Source organism: Ambystoma mexicanum, chromosome 3q (assembly GCF_040938575.1).
Source record: "Ambystoma mexicanum isolate Mex_15411 chromosome 3q, UKY_AmexF1_1, whole genome shotgun sequence".
NCBI classification, from domain to species: domain Eukaryota; kingdom Metazoa; phylum Chordata; class Amphibia; order Caudata; family Ambystomatidae; genus Ambystoma; species Ambystoma mexicanum.
Genome location: NC_090926.1, coordinates 158,785,429 through 158,808,166, shown reverse-complemented (window position 1 = coordinate 158,808,166; position 22,738 = coordinate 158,785,429). Strand labels below are relative to the sequence as shown.

Sequence of the window (22,738 nt, the reverse complement as noted above, 5' to 3'; positions counted from 1 at the left end):
CATTGAGATAGCTGACTTTCGCCTTGGTTACACATGTCATTGATGGGAGAGGGTGCTGGTCTGTGGGATCTTTCAGCGAGCTGTCCGTGGAGTGCCAGGGTAAACCCTTTCACATTAATTTACTGGAACTTGGAGAAGTCCATATAGCATTGCGGTTGTTGCCACCAGTCAAGGGTTTAACTGTTCAAGTCCTTCTAGAAAACCATGCCATTCTCTAAATCAACATGATAGCTACTGTGGAATCACGCAATCTGTGCAGGGTGGCTACGATATTTGGTATGCTGTAATCCACAGTAAGGTGACAGTGACAGCTTCACACTTTGCTGATAGTTTGAACACGTAAGCAAACTTAATGAGTTGGCTCTCCAGAGTCTCCCTCGAGTTACAGCCGAATGCTGAGATTTTGGAGCCGATCTCCATGTCGAGGCTTCCCCAATTCAAACGGCAAGTGTGAGCTAATCTGCTCTAAGGAGTTCCCTGAAGGGTGGGGATGCACGCTTGTGGATTTACTGATCATTCCATGGGAGTTCATCCTGGTGTACATGTCCCCAACTCATTCCTTTGTTTTTGAAGTTGAAGCAGAGCGGCAATAATGATCTTGATCACTCTGGTCTGGGCACAGAGAGCCGGTTATCCAGCCTGCGGGACAAGCTACTGTGCCCTCCTTTTGAGAATTTGTAGAGCGGATCTGCTGATGTGGGATTGCAGCTCAGGGTTTCACCACGATTCCAGGACTCTGGTGTTTGGGCAGAATTTCATTTGTTTGGGTTCTTGCTCTCTAACTTATGACCTAATTTTTATTTATTTTTTGCTAACCTCCATATTTTTGGGGTTTTTCTTTTGTGACAGGTGGTACTTCTCCTGATGTACCCATAGAGCTACAGCTTTTTGGTTTATGTGCTGCCCTTCGTAGACGATATGGTTACCAAGGGTCAGATAGTGATGCTATCCCCCTGAACAGGTGTTTTGGGGTAGGCTGGTGGTTCATGTGATTTTGGAGGTGGCTACATCAGAATTTACCACATTAACTGTGGGTCGATCGGTGTACCTGTGTGTTTGATGTTGTTTAGCGCTAGTCTAATCGGCTGCTCGCCTTAACCTTTATTTGCTGTCTGAAGTATGGTTGGTGGCCTAGGTTTGGCTGGGTACTCGGGTCTGGCCATACTGACTTGGCTCCTTTTGTCCTGTCCATACTGTTGCTTGCTACTGGAATCCTGTCCAGGGCTTTTCCTTTTCTTCGTTCCCTTGTTTTAGCCATTTGGGCTCACTGTCTTTGTTACACTCTTCCTTGCCGGCAGCTGCTGGAGCCCTGGTAACATCCTTCCGGTCCAAGTGCCTACGATAGATGGTTCCTCCTGGCTTGGAAAAGTGTGTGTTGCTACTGCTCCATCTTGATGGCCTCCAGCTGTTGCCTCCATCAAGTAACAGTTTGTGTTGCCTGGTAATAACCTGTGATGGTTGCTGGGTTCCTTCCCTATCTTTGCCGCTACCAAGTTCTTTGCCTTGTTGGTTGTCTCTCCAGGTGTTTTCTTTTTTGGATCTTCCTCACCTGAGTTCTTGCTGTAGTTTAGGTTTGAAAGCACTCCTACCCAGAGTGCCCAACCCTTGCTAGCCACATCTAAACCAGACACCCAAACTCACCTCTGCACCCTCCGGATCTGGGGCAGGCTAACTCTAAGTAGCCAGCACCTGGAGTACCTTTTCCTAGGTCCTGATCCTAGTTGATTATGTTCACACGGATCCCCTGTTTCTGTGAGAAGTGGTGTGAACCTTCCCCAGTAACCCCCACCCACAGTTTATATTCATTGTCTGGAGTGGGCGAAAAGGCTGAATTTCGTGTTGAATTCCAGGCAAAATACGCCAATTTCATCTGCTGAGCTAAATGGGCATTTCATAAATAAAAATGGCATTTCTGATGTGTTGCCTTCTGAATTTTCTTGTTTTTCCCCTGAAATTTCATTTTTTTAAAGTAGTTCATATCTGCCAAAAATGGCAGAAAGGTAGAAAAAAACAATAGGCCGGCAGAATGGAACTGTTGGCGAATTTCATAAATTTTGTTTCGCCTGTGGTTATTTCGCCCACGCCTATTCTGGATAAGGCCTGGTGCTCTCTTTACAATTGGCTGTTCCTTGTCTAATGTTTCTCAAACTCATGTCTGTAACTCTGCTTCAAGGACGGGGTGTTCCCTTACATCCCCTACCCACACAATCCCCAATTTCGCAAATCTATCAAAACATGGCTTTTTCAATAAAACCTGACTAAGGACTAATTTCATTGGATGTACAAACTGATGTGCAGACCTCAACTCGCAGTAATGCACCACTATTAAAAGATGCCAGCCCAAATATTGGCTTCCCACTCTGTACATCGCTCTGCTTCTCTCGATCTAGGTCTGCGCTTTTCCTATCGATTTCTATGGGAGAAACTTTGGAAACTCCTGAAAATAGTCTTGTATCTTGGTTTTATTTCACCAGACCTAGCAGCTCTAGCAGTCTCAATCTCCTCAAGCACCAATTTGCCCTTTAGCATTATTGAGGGCACCCCAGTGCTCGAGACCAGTCCTCCAGAAAACCTTGGTGATCCCCTTGTAGCGAGCCCACTCCAGCACTGCAATGTTCCCAACTTTTCCCACCCATTCATGCTCCGTTGGGGGGAGTGTTGGGGAGAATTCTCAGAAATGTTCTAATTCCTCTCTACCTCAGAGACCCCGAGCTCTGTTGCTGGACTTCTAACCTGAAGAGAGTTCGACCTTTTTCCCCACTCATGTATTTTTCTGAGATTTGGACTTTGTTTCGTTTGATTTTGGAGTCTGACAAACTCCATAGGCATCATCTTTGCATTGCGACACACAGCACCTTCAGTGCAGTGGCACAGGGAAGTCTCTTAATTTCCCAAATGTTGAAATGCCTTCTCTTGGTGAAACTACTGTTTCCAAGAGCAGTGAAGTGAAATTGACTTAAATTTTGTAACTTTCTAGACCCAGCACACACTATCTTACCATAGGGTGCGGGAGGGGTTACTTATGTTACTTATGTTACTATTTCTACAATTAATGGCTGGTGGCAGTGGTTTCCATTTTTACTACCATTGTGTGTTTTACCACAGAATGCATTCGCAGCTACAGTAAGGCATCCATGGGTGCCCATTTTGTCAAAATGGCACCGGTCTTCTTTTTTTGCCATTTCTCATCAGAAAGGGTCCTTCTTGAGATGTACTCTGCATGCCAAACCAGGTTTGGTTCTTTTGTTACATCTTTGGCAGGATTCACAAGTGAAACCCACCTCTGGCTCCAGTATGTCTGGCAGGAGCATGAAGTGAGTGAGGTGCTCGGAACTCCCTGTGCTTAATCCCCTTGGTTACACTAATCCACACAAAGGTGATTGGCTGGCTGTCTTGCAAGGACAGCCACCCTACTGTGTGATTGACAGCTAGGCTGGAATGAATGGGAGAAAAACCTGCATAAAAGGCAAGGCTTTTGGCTTGGAAGGCAGAGTCGACCACTGGACGAAGGAATCCGAAGAACTTGGAAGAGACGCCTGCTGCAACTCTTCACCAGGCAGGACCGTTGGTTTGCCTGGTGAAGCCCTGCTACTGTGCTGAAGCTCAGAATTTGTTTAGACTAGAGAAGCCCTGCAAGGACGACTTCTCCTCTTGAGTTGGTGGGACCAATCAACTCCAAAATGAACTCGTTTGGACATCCTCTTGGAGCTGGCTGTACTTCTGCTGCTGGAACCGAAGTGCCAGGGAGAGAAACACCAAATCGAGTGGATCGCTTTTAAGTCTGACCCGAGCGCCAGGAAGATACTCTGGATTTCCCAGAAACAGGACTGACCAAGCCCGAGTCACCTCAACAGAGTGCTCGACCCCAGATGCGAGGAAAGTCTGAACTGGTATCCGAGAACCGTGGTGTTGCTATTTTCTGTCTGACGTGAGGAGCTGAAACACTGAAGTGCTACTGAATTGAAGTTTGCCCATTGCTGCCGCGGACCTTACCATTGCAGTGCAGGAGTCCCCAGACGTCCTCCCTCTTGTCCCCACAACTGAGGCCCAGGAACACCAGGATCTGCAGAGCTGTACAGGAACAGAAGCCAGCTGGAATCCTTTCTTCTAACAAAAGGTATTGTAATGTCTAAGAGAACTTGCCTCTTGTTGTGTAGCCTTACTTGCTCTCAGTTGAGACCTCTTGGTTGCCTTTGCAGAGTTGCTTACAGCTTTGCCCCTCACAAGCCTTGCAGCGTGTGGCCCATAAGTGAATTTTATTTCTACAAACTTTTCTCAAAACATTGTGCAAGACTTTTAACAACATACAAAGATGATCTTCAGCTCCCCTAGACTTTGTTCAACTAACGTTGGCTGTCCTGGCTCCCTGAGACTCTTCTTACCTATGACTGTGTGCCTTTACCTTTCCCCCCGGAAAGGGTTACATTTGCTTGACATTGGAAGGTTCAAAAAATACTTAACTGTTAATGAATTATTTGTTAACATTTGTTTTATTCCCATATCTAACCGTTGCACCCAACTCAGTATTGCTCTAAATGTACAGTGATGAATCGATACCCACAGTGTCCTAACTATTTAAGTCACCTGAGGGTGTAGGAAGTGTCTGTGCCATCCGCAATGGGTATCATCTATAGAAACAGTGTTTTGAAATGTATTATACATTGTTTTGCAGAAGGCTTATGTAACTGACTGTTAAATGAATCATTGTTTAATCAAGAAACCTTGAGTATAAGTGTTTATTTGAATAACTGTCACTGTGAAACTCTGTTACAACCCTACTGCTCACATTAACCCCTCTTGAGATAAGCCTGGCTGCTCAGCCACGCTACCCACCTGTGTGGTACAGACTTATACCAAAGGTTGGGTTCCTATTACCAGGAAGTCAAGGTTGCTGTAGTCTTGCAAAGGATACTGCACACAAACTTGCCTAACAGGGAGCTTCTATTCCCATCTTAGCCCCAGCGCCCAGCCATCATAAATATCCTGTATATCTTTTGTTCCGCTCTAGTGGGCATTTTTTTCTGTTGTCCCCCTAACGCCAATATAGATACTCCTCTATTACCTACTACCTTCGGACCTTATACCTCTCCTAATACTTTCCCTATTAACCTCCAGTAGTCCTGAATATCCATGTTCATACCATTCCACATTGTCTCCAGCAAAGGTTAGATACTGAGGGGTAGAATTGATGTTGTTTTTCTGGGGCCATGTGCCTTTGTAGCATGAATTTAATCCATGTTTCTTGGATTTGCAACCATCTTGTTAACTTGGTGATGTTAGCCCACAGTTGCTCCCCTTCTGGTACCTCGATCTCTTGGCCTCTTACCCCTTCCCAGGCTGTCATTTATCTTCTTTCCCCTGATTCTTCGCCCTGTTTGATATTTTAGATTGTTTCAGAAATGTATTGTACTTGTTGGAACAAGAAATCCCTGCAGTTCCATCTGTATCTACAAATTTTGGGATTCCAGTAACCACTTTTGAATTAAATCTTTCTAATTGTATTGTGGGTTAAATGGGGGCTTTATCAGGCGCAGTATTGCAGTTCTAATTTTACTTGCGGTGTGTTGGCCTTTGCCTGTTTGATTTTGTGATTTAACACTTCATCACTGCTTTGTAAGAACCACGTTTCATGGAGCGAGGTGAAATTAAGCTCTTAAAGTCCTAATGTTTCTGTATACTTGCTCTCTTGCTATACGTTTGCTAGTTCTCATTAGACTTTATACACTAATGCAATAATGAAGGTGTGCGCATAGCGTACTAGGCCTCTTCACTACCCGGCCCCCAAAAACCTCCCCACCACCTTTCTATTTAGAGGTGGTGGTTTAAGGATTTGGTTATTTTTGAGGAGGTTCTTGGTTTGATGCTCTCAGGCACCCAGCCACAGTCAATCTATGCTTGGTGCTGACACAAGTTAACATTGGTGCTAGGATGACGATATTGATGTAGCTTTGTGCTCCACAGCACATTTTTGGAATGTCCACTTACTTCAGCTAAGCCAGAATGACATTTTCAACAGTAAAAGATTATATGGCTGCACTCAGTCTTCAAGCATATGCTTCAATTTTACATTTGATCTGGTTCTGCAATTCCTTAACGTTTCTTTCTTTAAAATATCCTTCCCACCCTGGATATTCAAGTTTGGTTTTCACATCCTATAGCAACACCTTTTGAACCTTTGCAATGTTGCCCATTGTCTGCTTTCATTAGAGGTTGCGTTTCTTGCGGCCTTACCTACAGCCCTGAAGGTCTCAGAATGTCAGGCCTTTTCAGTTTCCCTTTTTGTAAGCAATTCTCCAAGGAAAAATGTTACCTTACATGTAAGGACCTTCCCTTGTAGTATAAATACCTTCCTGCTTACTGAAAGTTGTCCCAGAATTCCATTTGGTAGTCTTCCTTCCACCTTGTGGTGCTTAAAGCGGTTGAGCTATTCCACAGGCTGGTGCCTAAATTGGCACTAAAATTCTCCAGAACAAATGAGTATCGCATTGATAATCGGCTCTTCATTGGAGTTACTGATCTAGAAACAGTCAAAGCAATTTCCAGAAACAGTCAAAGCAATTTCCAAACAAAATAAATTCAGATTACATTTGCTGTAGGATAAAACTGTTATCAACTAGTGCCTAGAGATTCCAAAGGATATTCAAGACCAACCAGGGGAAACCCACCTACTTCTGATCTACATATATGGGTGTCCCTTTAGTGATCTGCCAAGCCACTACGTGGTGGTCTTTACACAGCTTCTGAAAGCATTACCATTTAAATTCCCTGGCTGAAGAAGATGCTAGGATTGGCAAGTCATTGTTAACAAACATCCTGCTTTAAAGGGTGTATAATTGTCCTCCTTCCCACTTCCAGTTTGTCTTTAGGCATGGTTGTGTGTTTCTTTCAAAGGTAAGAAATGTGTGGGAGGAATGTATCCATTAAAAGAACATATTACTTGCTTTTGGTAATGTTCCTTCTGATTGATATGATGATTCTTTCCACAGATTACTCACTGCCCTGCCACGTTATCCTCTCAAGCCAATTTCTGTATGTGAATTGGAATTTTAGAATTTTGTTTTTTGCGACAGTTGTGCTGTTCCTTGCATTTGCCCTAAGAAGAGATGGAGCTGATGGAAAGGACATTGGCAGCTTACAGGTATATATCAATGGCATAAATTCTGGCACAAAGGGTGGCAAGGATTCATGAATTTGACCATAGAGCCGCATGGCGGCACCCATTGAATATTTCAAATCATTCTATTCCATACTGTGTCTGAGTTGGATTTCATAGGTGAGGAATCAGTGTGCAGAATTTGTGTATACATCAGAACTTTACTAGAGGTGAGTAATTTGTTCTTTGGTGCTTCTGTGCAACTAACTAGCTTCAATGAAGAGGTGTGACTTGATTGCAGCCAATGTTTTCTATTTTATGAAAATGCCATCTACTTTTCCAAACCTAACAACTAGATTAAGTGATGCTTCCAACTATGGAACTCTATAATTAATATCTTTGTGAATCCAGAACAGATTTCGAGCTTAAAATAAATTACTGCTGAAGGTAACTAACTTGCTTTCATTGGTTTGAATACAGGAGCAGATTTACTGAAGTTGACCAGAGATGATGTTATCCAGATTTGTGGGCCTGCTGATGGAATACGGCTGTTCAATGCTTTGAAAGGACGGTGTGTATCTCTTTAATTGTGTACATGTGTGTTTAGCAAGAATTTTACATTTATTTAGTATGTATACATTTTATTGTTCAAAGTTTGTGCAAATCGAGAGGATACAACTAAATATAAGCAAAGGTTGGTGGAATGTGTAGTTGGTGCTGAAGCCCTCTTACATGGTCCTTAAAGCGGTTTTGCTACAATTTCCAAAACCTACATCAGTGGCATTGTGATAATCTTTGATCCAATTAGCATTTTGTTCAACCGAGTGTTCAGCAAAGAAGTAAGACAGAAAATGCAGAGAGATCTGGTTAATCTTGTATCGCTATCCGATCACATACTGAAGTAATTTCACACTATTTCTCACTACTTGAGGTTATGAAAAGTGCACTTAAGCACAGCATTTAAAACTGACAATTCAAATATCTAATCCTCACAGAAACCCTTTAGGATTGGATTCTTAAGAAAAATTTGGGTGCATTCTTGATGTTGACACATCCTAGTCATTCACCATACTCCTGCTTTTTAGCGACTAAACCGTCATTAACAATTCAACTATATATAAAGCATACACATTCAGAACAACAACTGGAGGAATGCTCTAAAATCTCCCCTAACCATTACACATTTTGTTTAGGTGCTTGAAGCCTAGTCAAAATAAAGATGGAAATCCAGTTCGGTAAAAGAAAATCTTCTATCAGCAAAGGGCTCTGCTTAATCCCATATGGACATTATTATTGCCAAACAAAACTAATTTCAGTGTCATCTACCGCCCATTCAATCCCTGTAGAAACGTAAAGCTTTTAACACCCGGTTCTTGGCTCTGCACAACTGAACACTTCCCTGTATGCCACTTTATTAACTTCTTTGCTAAGATGCCTTGTTTTCATTTTGCATGCTGCCAGATTAGTCGTCAAGCTAGTAACCAATCTGAGCCTTTCAAAAACCTTAACTAGACAATCCTCATAACCCTACCCAATATCAGGTTAGCCCAATGCTATTTACTAGTTTAGTTCTGGGATTTAAAAAAACACCCAAAATAAAAACACTAACATTCACAAAGACGCATGCCTAAAACAGATATTCATTTTTGGGAGCTCTGTTGTCCTTTTTAGGGTCGCTTGATGCTTTTTTTTCTCTTTTGAAGAATACAAACCTATTTGGAGGGGAGTGGGGGTCAGACTGCCAAACATATTTGGAGGGGAGGGGGGGGTCTGTTTAATGAGTATATGGTCCAGGGCTGCCAAAAAAAGGTATCCAGCCCCAGTGATGCTTCCCAAGCACCCTATCTAATAATAATAAACCTGTGACCTATGTTGAATATTTAACCCTGTGTTCATTTTGGTCAGTAGGGTCCTATTTGTGGCAATTCTGTTTTTGGGTCTCCTTGTGTTACCATGAGCCATACCAAAAATGTCTGATGTGCTTTTTGCACACCCAGCCATGCACCCTCTATATTGGTTTGAATGACTCTAGACCAGTTTTTAGCACTGAGCAAGGCCCCCCTATCGCATCCTAGGAGGGTGATATGCGGTGAGTGGGGATTTGGGGTCCAAACAAATTGGTTGAACACCTACCTAACCATTTCCTTTTATTCCTGTTACCCCCTATTGTGACTGATGTGCTGCCTTAGACCCAGCGGGGGTCAGGGGGTGGGGTTTGGGGTTTGTGTATGCGTCCTTGTGCCTACAATTATAAACATTTTTTTGGAAGGCATGTTACTTATCGGTTGGATTTCCACCGTTGTCTGCATTTTAAGCACTGGATCTGGGCATACTGGCTGGACCCTTTGTCCTGTGCTCATCGCCAGTTGAGTTGTGCCTTCTGGTCATCCTTCTAGCCACCTCCATGCTCCTGCTGGCTCCCCTTGTGTATTGGGCCATGACTTCTTTGCTTTGATTGTGTCACGACCACGGTTCCCTGCCCCTACCCTGCTGCACTACTACCAAAGCAGACACACAAAGAAAGGGCTCTCAACCACAGGGGGCCCTGGCTTAAGTCTCAATCAGGGGCACGGTGGGTGCAGGCATGGCGTGATTGGTGCCGTGCATATTCATAAGTTGATGGAAGCAGGAGTTTCATGGGTTAATGGGAGACAGGCAGTCAGGGCTTAATAAGGGACGCTTTTTTCACATAAGGGTAGCCATTCTTGCTACCATCCCTTGGTTCCCCTAACATGGAGGCAGCCAATGCAGTCTAGGCTGCAGGCCACCCTTTTAGGGCGTGGCTGGGTGTGGCTGACTATTTAAAGCCCCACCCAGGCCCAGCTCTTTGGTTCGCGTCATTCTGCTAACGCAGCGCAATGCTCCCGACATCGTTCCTGCAAGAAGAAAAGCACAGTTGGTTAAGCCATCACAAATCACGGACCCTCCGATCCCCATTAGTCCTTACCTGTTTGTATCCTGATCTTCTCTTCTACGACGTCCAGGAACCTCCGACTTCACGCGTCACTGCTCCAACAGACAGCTGCAGCTTCCAGGAATCTCCGGCTCCACGTGTCATCGCTCCGGTTGACAGCTGCTTCTGACTTCTACACGCCGTGTTCCTTCGCCATGGGAGTGGTTTCTTCACAGATCAGCGGTTTTTGCATGGATCAGCTTCTTGGCATTGCCCCCTGAGAAAGGAAAACAACAAAGAAGGTTAGTGTTAAACGTGGCAAGCATACAGCGTCCAGCTTAACAGCGCTTTAATAAAGACATTAAAGGATAATAAAGTGCCTTGACAAAAGGCAAGAAGGATATTGCAAGACAATAAAGCGCCTTAGCAAAGGACAATAAGGCGCCTTGACAATAAAGCGCATTAAGAACACAGGACAATAAGGAACAGTGACAACAATCAAAGGCGCAGCATCACTTCTGTGGCGCTATACTGTCACCAAAGCGCTAGAAATCACTGAACTGAAGCACACGCACAAGAAGTATTGTCATGTGTGCTTACTTACCCAAGAAGACACGCACGCAAGGACATTCACGCCACAGCGGGTCTGGGCGGAACTCCAATAGTCAGTGACAAAACTGGCTTCATCAAAAGCGCCCCTGTTAGGATTAACAGGATGGATAACCCCATATCTTACTAAAGCAGGTGCGAAAGGACCCCAGAGGTTGGGAGGTACTGGGTAGGCGGTGGTTGCTACACAACGCCACCTGCTTACATCCTGGTGCATTCCCTTTCATAAACACGCCTTGGAAAGTCCAGCTCCACCAGTGCATCCAAGGAGAGGTTGTCAGAAGAGGTTCTCCAGGTGCCCCTGCAGAGTTAAGGTGAGCGTTGCAGGACGCAAAGCCTCTTACTGAACCCATCTTTACCATGGCATAATGCAGGCTTTGCACACGGACCAGTTAGCGCAGTTACTCGGGGAACTCCGGGCGGAGGTACATGCTGCCCGGCAGGAAACCAATGCCCTATGGAGGGAGTTAGTGGTGAAGAAGGACCGCACTGATTAACTGGCCAAACAGCTTCTCCAGAACCAAGCAAGTCAAGCCCCTGTGCCAGGGAGTCAAACCCAGCCCCCTGTACAAGTTGTACTGCCTGGAGCTGTTCCCTTAGCTCCGCCGGAAAGGTTCCTACGGGATCCAACGAAGTTTCCCATTTTTATAAACCAATGTCGTCTGCACTTTGTGTAGGCCCGGGATGTTTCCTAATCAGTCCAAGGTTGCCTTTGTCCTGTCGTATCTGGGCGGTAGTGCCGCCGATTGGTCTATTCCTTTTGTACACTGGGACGACCCCTTACTATGAGATTTCGCAAGGTTTCAGAGAGAACTTGAGAAACTGTTTGCTCGCCGCACCAGAGGGCAAGCTTTAGACAACGAGTTGTTGTCACTCCAAGGTAGACATGACTTGCTCACATATATAGCTTTGTTCAACAGATTGGTTGCTGAGGCCAAGAGGAAAAAAGAACTACCCTGTTCTACCAGGGTTTATGGGGAGAATTGAAAGATCTGTTAGCCCAAGTAGTGAACCCGCCCGATGCCTGTGCAGAGTACATAGACCTTGCGGTACAACTAGATCACAGACTACAGGACCGAAGAGCCGATCGGGCACGGGCAGAAGGAAGGACGACTTACCTACGCCCCAGAGAAAACTCATCTCGTCCGCCTGGGAACCAACCAGAGCCCATGCACCTCTGGGGTATTCTGGGCCCTCTTACCAAATCAGAGGGAGAAAAAAGAAGGCAACAACAACTGTGTGTATTGTGGAAAGACTGGTCATTTCCTGCGTGAATGCCCAGTGAAACCTCCATGGAAGACCGTGGGTGCCTTGAAACGGGAGGATCCCAACCCAGATCCGGAAAACTCCAAATCCCGGCAATCGTAGGGGTCCGTTTGTCGAGCGAGAAGGAATCACAGACCTCACACTTCGCCATGCCAGTGGTACTGATCAACCAGCAACAGCCTTCTAAGATGCACGCTTTAAGGGCCTTTATAGACCGCACAGCAGTGGGTAATTACATAGATCAAGACCTGGCACTTCGGATTGACCTTCCCATTTGTCCACAAGCTGCAACCGAGAATATCACTACCGTTGATGGTACTCAACTGTCTTCTGGACCAGTAACCCACACCACCAATGTCGTGACACTTCTTTGCCAAAATGGTCATAAGGAAGACATTGCCTTTGACTTAATAAGCACGCTGCAGTTTCAATTGATTCTGGGGATTCCTTGGTTGGAGGCTCACAATCCACGCATCGACTGGCGCTCTAGAGAACTCTCCTTCTCCAAGGATTGTATCCGGTCTTGCTACTCGAAGGAACAGTGTTCTCCAGTGGTATCTATTCAGGTGATCCAGAATTGTGGTTTGACATTAGGGCTACTGGGAGTATTGCCCTCTGTTTATTCTGCCGATCAGGACGTCTTTCAGAAGGAAATGGCAGAAACACTGCCTCTGCACCGAACATAAGATTGTCAAATTGACCTCATTCCAAATGCTCAAGTCATCCGTAGCCATATCTATGCATTAAAGGAGAGTTCCGGGACTTTTTTTTTATTGTCCCTACGGGTCGGCCATGTGTTTGTAAGCATAAATCGGTAGATCGTAGGAAACTTTCCTATGGACCTTACCCGACTTTTCGCCCCTTATCGCACTCGAAATCAGCCTCCATTTTGTGACAATCCTATCATTCCGCCGCATCGACCTGGCTCACCTGCCTTTGCGGCACTAAATCAAATCCCCCGCCCCTGAGCCTGACATCAGCAGACGCGTACTGCCCATTTCAAGCACGTCTCGTGTCAACAATCGCTGCGCCTCAGCTATTGACGTGTTGCCATGGAAATTGCAGGACGCCTCTTTCCCCAATAAGTATAAACAGACCGTTTCACAACATACAGCAGCAGATTTTCGATTCCATTCCTCTCTCTGTGTTACTTTGAGTATTCTGTGACTCGTTTCAGTGCTCTGGTCAGCTACCTTCGCCGCTTGTAGCCCGTGTGAACAGATACCAGTACCACCGCTATAAATTATTTTACTATCTTTACCGCACAATGGCCACAATAATGCCGTATATGTACGAGCCCGAGTACACCGAGGAAGAACTACTGGAAAGGCAAGCACGCGAAAACGATGGGGATTCGGACGGCAGTTGGGAGGACCAGTCAACGGATGAAGAGCCTGGACCATGTCGCATGGACGGCGTCTCCACCTGGTGCACGTGCAATCGGTGCGAGCTAATGCCAACTGAGGAGGAGAACTGCTGCTGCCGTGAAAATTCCGGGTGCTTGGCCTACATTTCGGAAAGCGAGCAAAGTCAGCAGGAAGGCGAGCAAAGTCCGCAATGCATCACCGAGCTGCCAGAGTTCAGGGAAGCCTGCCTCTCACGGACAGTGTTGAGGATGATGATGGTGCTTATGCACGAACTTCGTGGCACTGTTCGTCCGCGTAATCCGAGTAACGAGTAAGTATACTCTGTTTGTGATGTCAGTGATGCCACCACTATTTCATGGTCGTCTCCCACATATAAAATTACATTTACATATCATTGGAACGCATGTAAATTGGTTCCATATAGTGCATTTTCTAGATATAATTTTTTTCTAAGGAAAATGACATGTGTTACCTGAATCGACATTGATAAGAAAGTTTGGTCAGTTTAATACAGTTTGCATCTTTTTTTTTCACAGGTGGTACAGGCTGGTGGCCTATCGTTGCTTCACTTGGTGGCTTCACGGGAGGCTCGGACACCGCGTTCGGAGAGTAATACCTGCCTGTGCGGTACTTGCCATTAGACAACATTTCCCCAGTGACAGTGGACAATACCGCGGATTTTCCCTCGATGTGCTGCAACCTCAACTTTACAATGTGTAATGTTTATTATTTATGTTTAATTAAAATCTAAAATAAAGCCCAACATATATTTTAACAATGGTTGTTTTGATTTTTTAAATGAATCTAGTGTATATTCTCCTGGGAGGGTGAGGTATTTATAAACTCACCCCCCTGCCTTCCATGTAGTAGATCCTGCAGCCATCCTCTTACATTCAGTTAGATGGCCTCTCCTTGGTGAGGCCCTGCGGCAAACGGGTCTTGTCTGCACGACCACCGCCCCGATCCACCCCCCGCCTTATCAAAGGCAGTTCGCACCGGGGTACTTGAGCTGCTGGCAAGTGGAGCTGTCAGGGAGCGATAAAGGCCAAGAGGTGCCAAAGACCATGTACACTTCAAAGTGGTCTATAGAGCATGGGTTTGTTGTTCCCATGTCTACCTCCAGACCCCGTGTCTCCTGCCAAGCATCCCCCTCACGCTGGACGGCCCCCTGCAATCCACATAAGTGTGTCTCCATTCACGAGTCTTCCTGTGTCTTGTCTGCACGACCACCGCCCCGATCCACCCCCCGCCCTATCAAAGGCAGTTCGCACCGGGGTACTTGCGCTGCTGGCAAGTGGAGCTGTCAGGGAGCGATAAAGGCCAAGAGGTGCCAAAGACCATGTACACTTCAAAGTGGTCTATAGAGCATGGGTTTGTTGTTCCCATGTCTACCTCCAGACCCCGTGTCTCCTGCCAAGCATCCCCCTCACGCTGGACGGCCCCCTGCAATCCACATAATGCCACGACATATACACGTCATTCATTCACAAACACACCCCTGGTTCGAATTCTTTATAACCCACTTCATATTTCTAATGAGAACTTCTTTGCGCTTTGCTAGTCAACCCGTGAAGGTGCTGGTTATCTGCTCTTCGTCTCTGTGAACTTCCGTGACCACTTTGAGCAAACTCGTCAGTTTGCAACCTGTGAACTGCTCCCTGTTCTACGACAAGAAACTACTCTGATCCCTGCATCTAACTGTTTGTTCGTCAAGGTAAGTCCATGTACCATAATCATTTTGCGTCCAATTTTTTAATTTATATCTATTTGCTAGTAGTCATCAAATTGCATCCATGTTTTCTTTTCGTTCACGACAGTACATGCAAGGAACTAGTCACATGTTCTGAGTTTAGTCAAATTACTTTTTCTATTTTTTGAAAGTTATTGAAATACTTATCCGCATGTGAATAACGTGTATAGTTCCAAGAACCAAAACGGACCTTGCATTGAACCTTTTATGTGTCATTTACTGTTTTAACACATTGGTATTCATAGAGAATTGTTGATCTTTACTTTTCAGAACTTTCCATAATGCCTGCCTGTTCCATTGGCGGTTGCCCTTCGAAGACCCATAACAAATCTGAAGGTACTATAATGCATGTTTTCCCTAAGACAATAGATCAGATAAGAGAATGGGTCCGATATTGCGGATATCCAGCCTCTGAGCTAGAAAGTAGAGTCCTAGAAGTCTTTGCGGACAAGAGGGGTGATCGATACCGCATCTGCAGCAGGCACTTTAGCCCAGACATGTACTCCACATCATTGCTAATAAAGAAGAAAACACCGCGAGCGAGGCGAAAATTGCTCTCAACCGCTATTCCCACTCTATTCGTCCACATCCCTCCACTGGTGAGTCAAGTTTACGTATTTATCTCTCGGCCTTGCGGTAGTGTGTAGCATTAGCTAACAATAATTTCCCCATTTATGTATCCACTCAATATGAAGGCGGAAGATTCTCCATCCGTGTCGTTATTGCAGTCATCAGCCACTTCAAGCGCCTATCGGGTAATCTTACTTAGCTATTCTGACACTGACTTGTTTTAGGCATGTAAATCAATAGTTTTAATTGATCGTGTAATTATTTTACCTAATGGTACACCCTTGTACTCGTCCTCTAGTCTTTGTTTTCAGTTATAATTATTGTTATCCAAAATAATGCAAGTACTGTCTTTCAGGGAGATGCTGAGGAGTCCAACGCATTGACGACAACCGTAGATGTCACTCAGATGCTCGAGGTACGTTTCCGGACAGTTCCATCGATGGAGATCATCAGATCTTGCATTCTTGTAGCGTGATTGTTACACACAATGTTTCTTTCGTTTTTAGCCATTGATATGTCCTTCTGTCGTCGCCCTCCTATTTGTCTTCTTTTTTCAATATTGTGTTCATTACTAATGAAAGTCCTATGTTTCAGGGAGTCGATGGAGCATTAGTCCAAGTAGAAGGGGGAGCATGCAGTTACGGGTCGGCGCAACAGCTTGCAGAAGTGTGCACCGCAGTTACATCGTCCCTTGATGTTCTTATGCATTTCGAGGTATGGATACTGACAGTTCGATCAAGCGAAATCATATGACGTGATTACATCCGCTATACTTCCTTCTTTATTAACGCAAGTACTATGTTTCAGGGAGATGACGGAGCTTCTTCTACAAGAACATCACCCCTAGTAGTTGATGCAGATCTCTGGGTGGTGACACTTCCAACGATCGAGCAAATCGAATCATATTTACATATCCATTATTTATTTTAGACAACTGATCATTTGTGCAGGTCTATTTAGATGAGCCGTTGACGCCTGCTCAAAGTTTATGTTCTTTTTAACAAAATAGAAAAGCATACTAATGCAATTACTGTGTTTCAGGGAGTTGCTGAAGCGTCATCTTCAATAATATCATCAATGGAAGTCTATGCGGAGCCCGAGGTATGGATCTTGACAGTTCAATCTAACTAGATCAACAATGCGTGAACTATTGTCGTTTGAATGTTCTACACAATGCGTTCATTCGTGTTTTGCTATTGAGATGTACGTATGGGTATTGGTCCCCAAGTACATTTTGTGTTTTCAATATTATTATACATACTAATGAAAGTTCTATGTTTCAGGGAGTCGATGGAGCCTCAGTGAGTGATGGATGTGCTTATCATGAAAATATAGTCGTTGCAGCGCGAGAGGAAGTGGAGACATGCACACACGAGTCGGAGCAACAGCGTCCAGATGTTGAAGTTCGAGGCAAGAAAGTTTCAAAGAAAAGAAAGCAAAAGAAGGTTAGTGTCCTGTTCACTATATTATGTTGTCTTTCACTGTCAATAGTTCAATACTGTAAGTTGTGTTTAAACTGAACATCCCTTTTCTAATCTGTCCTCTAGTTGCGAGTGGGTGTAAGAACTAGATCTACACAGACAGTGAAGCGAACGAGAGATGTTGCTTGTCAAACCTTTTGGCAGGGACTTGAGACTGGAGATGCATCGTGCCAATGGGAAGAATATGAAGTGATTGACAACGGAGCTATACCACCACCAGCCATTGATAGTGAATGTCCTCCTGGTAGTTTGGATGCAGTCGGAGATCAATTCACAGAATCCACACCCGCAAAAAATAAGAGCGCGCGAAAGTTGAAGACATTGTTTTTTTCTCCCATCTCCGGACAAGGAACAGATGTTGCAATGGAAGAGAATGACGTGGACGACAATGAAACACCATCAATATCACTCAGCATAGCGGAAGACGATATCAGAGATTGTACCTTTCATGCAAGTGACATGTCCTCAACGTTACAGGCCGAACCAGCTGGGATGCAGAGTGACAGTATAAGGAAAGAGGCCAAATTCATTGTATTCGATAGCTGTTTGATGGATATTATTATGATGATGAAATGTGGGCATTCGGTTGGTGGGGAAGTATGTGGGGAGCCATTGATTAATGTGACTCGTGCAATTCGAGGCACTAACCTTAAAATACATGCCACCTGTACACAATATCATCCGTTCGCATGGTCTGCACAACCCATGCTGGGGCAACTGCCAGCAGGCAATCTACTTTGTGCAGCGGCCGCACTTTTTAGTGGTTCAAGTTTTAAAAAGTTACAGTATTTCTTTCAGTTTGTGGGAATCCATTTCATTGCGAAAAGTCAGTTCTACAAATACCAAACCGATTATCTATTTCCAGCCATCAGCGAAGCTTGGAGAATGGAAAAAATGTCAATGGAAAGTACATTCGCGGGCAAACGCTTCAGGCTAGCCGGTGATGGACAGTGCGACAGCCCAGGATTTTCAGCCAAGTACTGCACCTACCACTTTCAGGACATGGAAAGTAAGAAAATTGTGAGTTCGGTGGTCGTGCAGGTGTCACAAAGTACATCCTCAGTGGCCATGGAGAAAGTTGGCTTTGTAGCATCATTGCAAGAACTACAATCGCGGGGAATGGTGATCGACCTGATAGCCACGGACAGACACGTTTCAATTGCCAAGACAATGAGAGAACAGTACAAAAATATAAATCACCAATTTGACGTTTGGCATCTTGCAAAATCAATCAATAAAAAATTGTCTGCTGCAGGTAAAAAAAAAGAATTGCAAGGTATTTCACAGTGGTCCAAGTCAATCAGCAACCATCTTTGGTGGAGCTCAAAAACATGTGAAGGGTCGTTGGAAATTCTACTGGAAAAATGGCGGTCAGTAATGTTGCACTGTAGCAACGTACATCGATGGTCGACAAATGAGCATTTCCACAAATGTGAACATGGCCATTTGTCCACAGAGGAGGCACGGAAGAAGAAGTGGTTGATTCCTTCATCACCCACTCACAAAGCCATTGAAAAGATTGTATTTGATAAAACTATAACAAAAGCTTTGAGGGGACTCACGGAATTCTGCCACACAGGAGATTTGGAGGTGTTCCACAATATGTGCCTCAAGTACAGGCCCAAAAGATTGCATTTTGGCATGGAAGGCATGATAAATCGGACTCTTTTAGCGGTCTTGGCACATAACCATAATGTTGGCCGTCAACAAAGTAGGACGACCGGAACTTTAGGGACGCTTCGCTACAATAAGGCCTTCACTAAAAGAAGTAAACAATGGGTGATCAAACCAGTGTTTGAGGATATGCAATATGAGTTTATTGAGAGACTTATCGTAGATGTCCTCGATAGGCACATACATGGAGTGGTGAACGAACCTATGCAGGGGACAACTGCATTGCCACCCAACATTGCCTCTGTTCCATGTCCACCTAAAGCAGAGCTCATTGAGAAATACACATCACGGTTTAAATGATTGTAATTTGATTGTCTGTTCTCTCGAGTCTCCTCATGTTGCAGGCCCATTGCAATTAAACCAAACAGTAATATAAATCATTTTTACAAAAATTATAGAATGTTTCCGTATTGCAAACACATGGCCGACCCATAGGGACAATAAAAAAAAAGGCACGCAGACAAGATGTCCCTAAAACTAACTGCAGCTAACTAGAAATGTGTGCTCGCTCAAAGTGAAGGTCAGCTGCTTTGATGTTTTGCTCGGGTGGCGGAACGGCCCACGACCCAATATAAGGTTCTATTGTGATTTGACCTTGACAGGCCGGGACCATCCTGAAAGACTAAGAAAAGATAATGAATAAAAATTCAGAAACGAAACGATGAGCCACGTTAATTAGAAGAAGTAACGTCGGCAAAGAAGGAGTGGTGTTTCGGGTCTGCCCTACACAGAGACACAATGGAAAATGCAAATATAATGTAAGTAACTTTTGATGAGTTTATACCGCAATTTCATTACTATACAGTGGCTTTAAAGACGGGTTCAGTTGTACTTGTTCGTTCTATGTGGCATATTGTTTTCTACCGCGCACTATCTTGAGGAGAAACATCTGCTTTTACTGAAGCACCTCAAAACCTTCCTCTTTGCTTCTGCTTTCTCTCTCCCTCTCCCCTGCTACAACTGGTCCACTGTCTGCGACCTCGGTCCTGGGCCCTTCCACTCTCCACCTGCACTGCCTCCCTGTCAACCCCTGCACTGGGGGACTGTCTCAGTATCCTACAGCCCCCCCTTCCCAGAACTTGTTCTGCACTTACCTTGCACTTGCCACCAGCTGGCCCTATTTATTTATTATTTTATGCTACTTACCTTGTACTCCACTTCCCCCCCCCTCCATGCCTCGCCACGCCTTTAAACACTTGTGTACACCCGGTAGCGCTGTCCTCGCTATGAAATGAATAATTTTAATAAGGATCTGATGGTGAGACTAATTTCATTTTTTATGTTTTTAGGTACATCATTCACTACTGTCTGTGCACGAGTACCAGACACCTGCGGACGGGTTCTACAGCCGCCAGTTGCTTCTCCGCGTGAATAACGTTACCACCCTGACCATTTTATGGGACGATCGCCAAGTACAAGTATGCCCTTACGCGGTACTAACGGTTAGATGCAACATACCTACCGTTGTGGTGGCCTAGTGTCTGGTTGTTGGAACAGCCATGCGATTATCAGTGCGACCGAAGAGCTTATTTTTATCGTAAACCAACACCCTGTGTACTGCACACGAACATCGCTTCCCTCAAGACGAACTAATTTGGATTGAGAGCAAAGAAAAATGCAAATCGCTGAATATTCTCTAAACATTTGATGTCCAATAAACGTACTTTGCCAAATGTACAATCTTGCCGTTTGCTTTTAAACCACGGTTTCACATTCCGAATTGTGGCGCTGTATTGTGAGATGCTCTAAGACCCTGTGTACAGCAAAGGACCATCGCGTTCCTCAATACGAACTTTTTGGAACGTGAGCAAATAAAAATGTAAATCGCTGAATATTCTCTAAACATTTGATGTCAAATAAATGTACTTTACCACATTTACAATCTTGCGGTTTGATTTCAAAGTACAGTTTCATATTCCGAATTGTGGCGCGCTGTATTGTGAGCTGATCTGTGTTGATTTCCGGGGTCTGTGTGGAGTCGCGTAGAAGACGCCTGGGCGCGTTTGCCTACGCAGCTCAGTCACGTCACGGATAGAGGCGGGGAATATGAATGTTTTGATAAAGTCTGTTTCAGGGGCGGGGGATTTGATTTAGTGCCGCAAAGGCAGGTGAGCCAGGTCGATGCGGCGGAATGATAGGATTATCACAAAATGGAGGCTGATTTCGAGTGCGATAATGGGCGAAAAGTCGGGTAAGGTCCATAGGAAAGTTTCCTACGATCTACCGATTTATGCTTACAAACACATGGCCGACCCGTAGGGACAATAAAAAAAAAGTCCCGGAACTCTCCTTTAACTGAACAGGAAAATGAGGACCTGAGGAAGTATCTCGATAATATTTGGCGAACGGGTTCATTCGGCCGTCTAGTCCCCAGCTGCCTCGCCCCTCTTCTTCGTCCCGGAGGAGGAAGGGGACTTTGGAGCCTGTATTGATTACAGAGCCGTGAACCAGATAATAAAAAACAGGTACCCCTTGCGTCTGATACCAGAACTGCTAGACCAGGTGAAGAACGCCCAAATTTACACCAAGCTGGACCTTAGGGGGCCTACTACCTGGTGCGAGTTAAGAGTAGAGACTAATGGAAAACGGCCATCAGAACAAAGTATGCTCTCTACGAGTATCAGGTGATGCACTTCCGGCTTTGCAACGCTCCAGCTGCATTCCAAAGCTTTATGAACGACGTCCTGAGAGACCTATTGGACATTTGCGCTATTGTCTACATCAATGATATTCTAGTCTATTCCACCACAGACCAAGAACACATTGAACTTGTCCAAGTAGTCCATGAAAGACTATGGAAGCATCGGTTATATGTCAAGCTGGAAAAATGCTCCTTCCACGTCAACTAAGTGAGTTTCTGGGGTTTGTCCTTTCTCTCCGGGGCATTCGGGTGGACAATCGCAAGGTCGATGCCATACTCAACTGGCCCTCACCAACATCAGTCAAAGGGGTCCGAAGCTTCTCAGGCTTTGCAAATTTTTACCGTCATTTTATTCCTGGCTTGTCACGAATAGTACATCCCATCATGACCTTACCTTACATTTGGTCCACTGAAGCCGAGGTAGCCTTTCAAGACTTAAAGCATCCGTTTACTTCCGCACCGATCTTGCAGCACCCAAGACCGAACCTCCCATATATTGTTGAGACCTATGTTCTCTCACAGAAGAATCCTGAAACTGACACTTACACTCTGTTGCGTTCTGGTCAAAAAAGCTTTCCCGTGCCGAGAGAAACTACACGGAGTGTGCAGACTTTGGCAGACCTAGCCCAGAGTCTTTCTACTGCTTCTACTCCTTTTGGACCCACCTACATGTAGTGTGCAGCTGAGTGTACAGACTTTGGCAGACCTTGGAAGGCCGTCGAGGCAGTGCCGGTGCCGAGGTGTTTCCTGGCCTGATTTACCTCCAGTCTCACTGAATTCTCTAGCTGGTGAAAAAGCTTGGTTCATGGAGCATGCGGGCAACTATGGAGGGCCCTTCAGACTATGTGTTGAGTCGGAGCTGGGGCCGGAGATTGAGGTTGCTCTCAGTGCAGGTACAGCTCTTACCCTTACTCCTCTTCTGATCCCTTCTGTCTCTTCAACCCCCTACCCCTTCTCGCAATCTTCCCAACTTTCCTCTTCCGTACACCCTTTCCTGATCTCACCCCCACACACCCCTCCTACCCCTGCTTCCTGCCCTGCTGCCAGCAACCCCTCCGTGCAGACTCAGGTGGAACTTGACAGACAAGTTCTTCGTCCACCAGAGGAATCCATGATCTTCAAAGCTAACTTGAAGAAGAGGGGGGAGAAGCTTGCTGCTTCTAAGCAGGCCCAGAGACCTATACCCCCTGCTGAAAGATGTTAGCTCACCGAGTGCTCAGTGTCGGACTCCGGATATGTTGGGGGGGCGGAACTGACTCTGTTGCCGATTCTGTCGCTCCTGCCTGTGAGGAAAGGACCTCCCGGAGCGTGCCACAGAGAACCAGCACGGCTGCTTTGACCCGGGCAGGCCCTGTACTGGATGACACTCTGGCATTGCCCCCGCTGGCGCTATC

The 22,738-nt window shown here is 45.3% G+C and overlaps 1 protein-coding gene across 1 annotated transcript in view; it reads left to right on the top strand.

The window, feature by feature from the left end:
* Positions 1-22,738, top strand: part of TFCP2 (transcription factor CP2) — a 1,231,094-nt gene that overhangs the window by 917,194 nt on the left and 291,162 nt on the right. Inside the window, exon 12 of the mRNA XM_069653380.1 lies at positions 7,574-7,664. Coding sequence (XP_069509481.1) covers positions 7,574-7,664 — 91 coding nt within the window. The remainder of the gene's footprint in view (positions 1-7,573; positions 7,665-22,738) is intronic.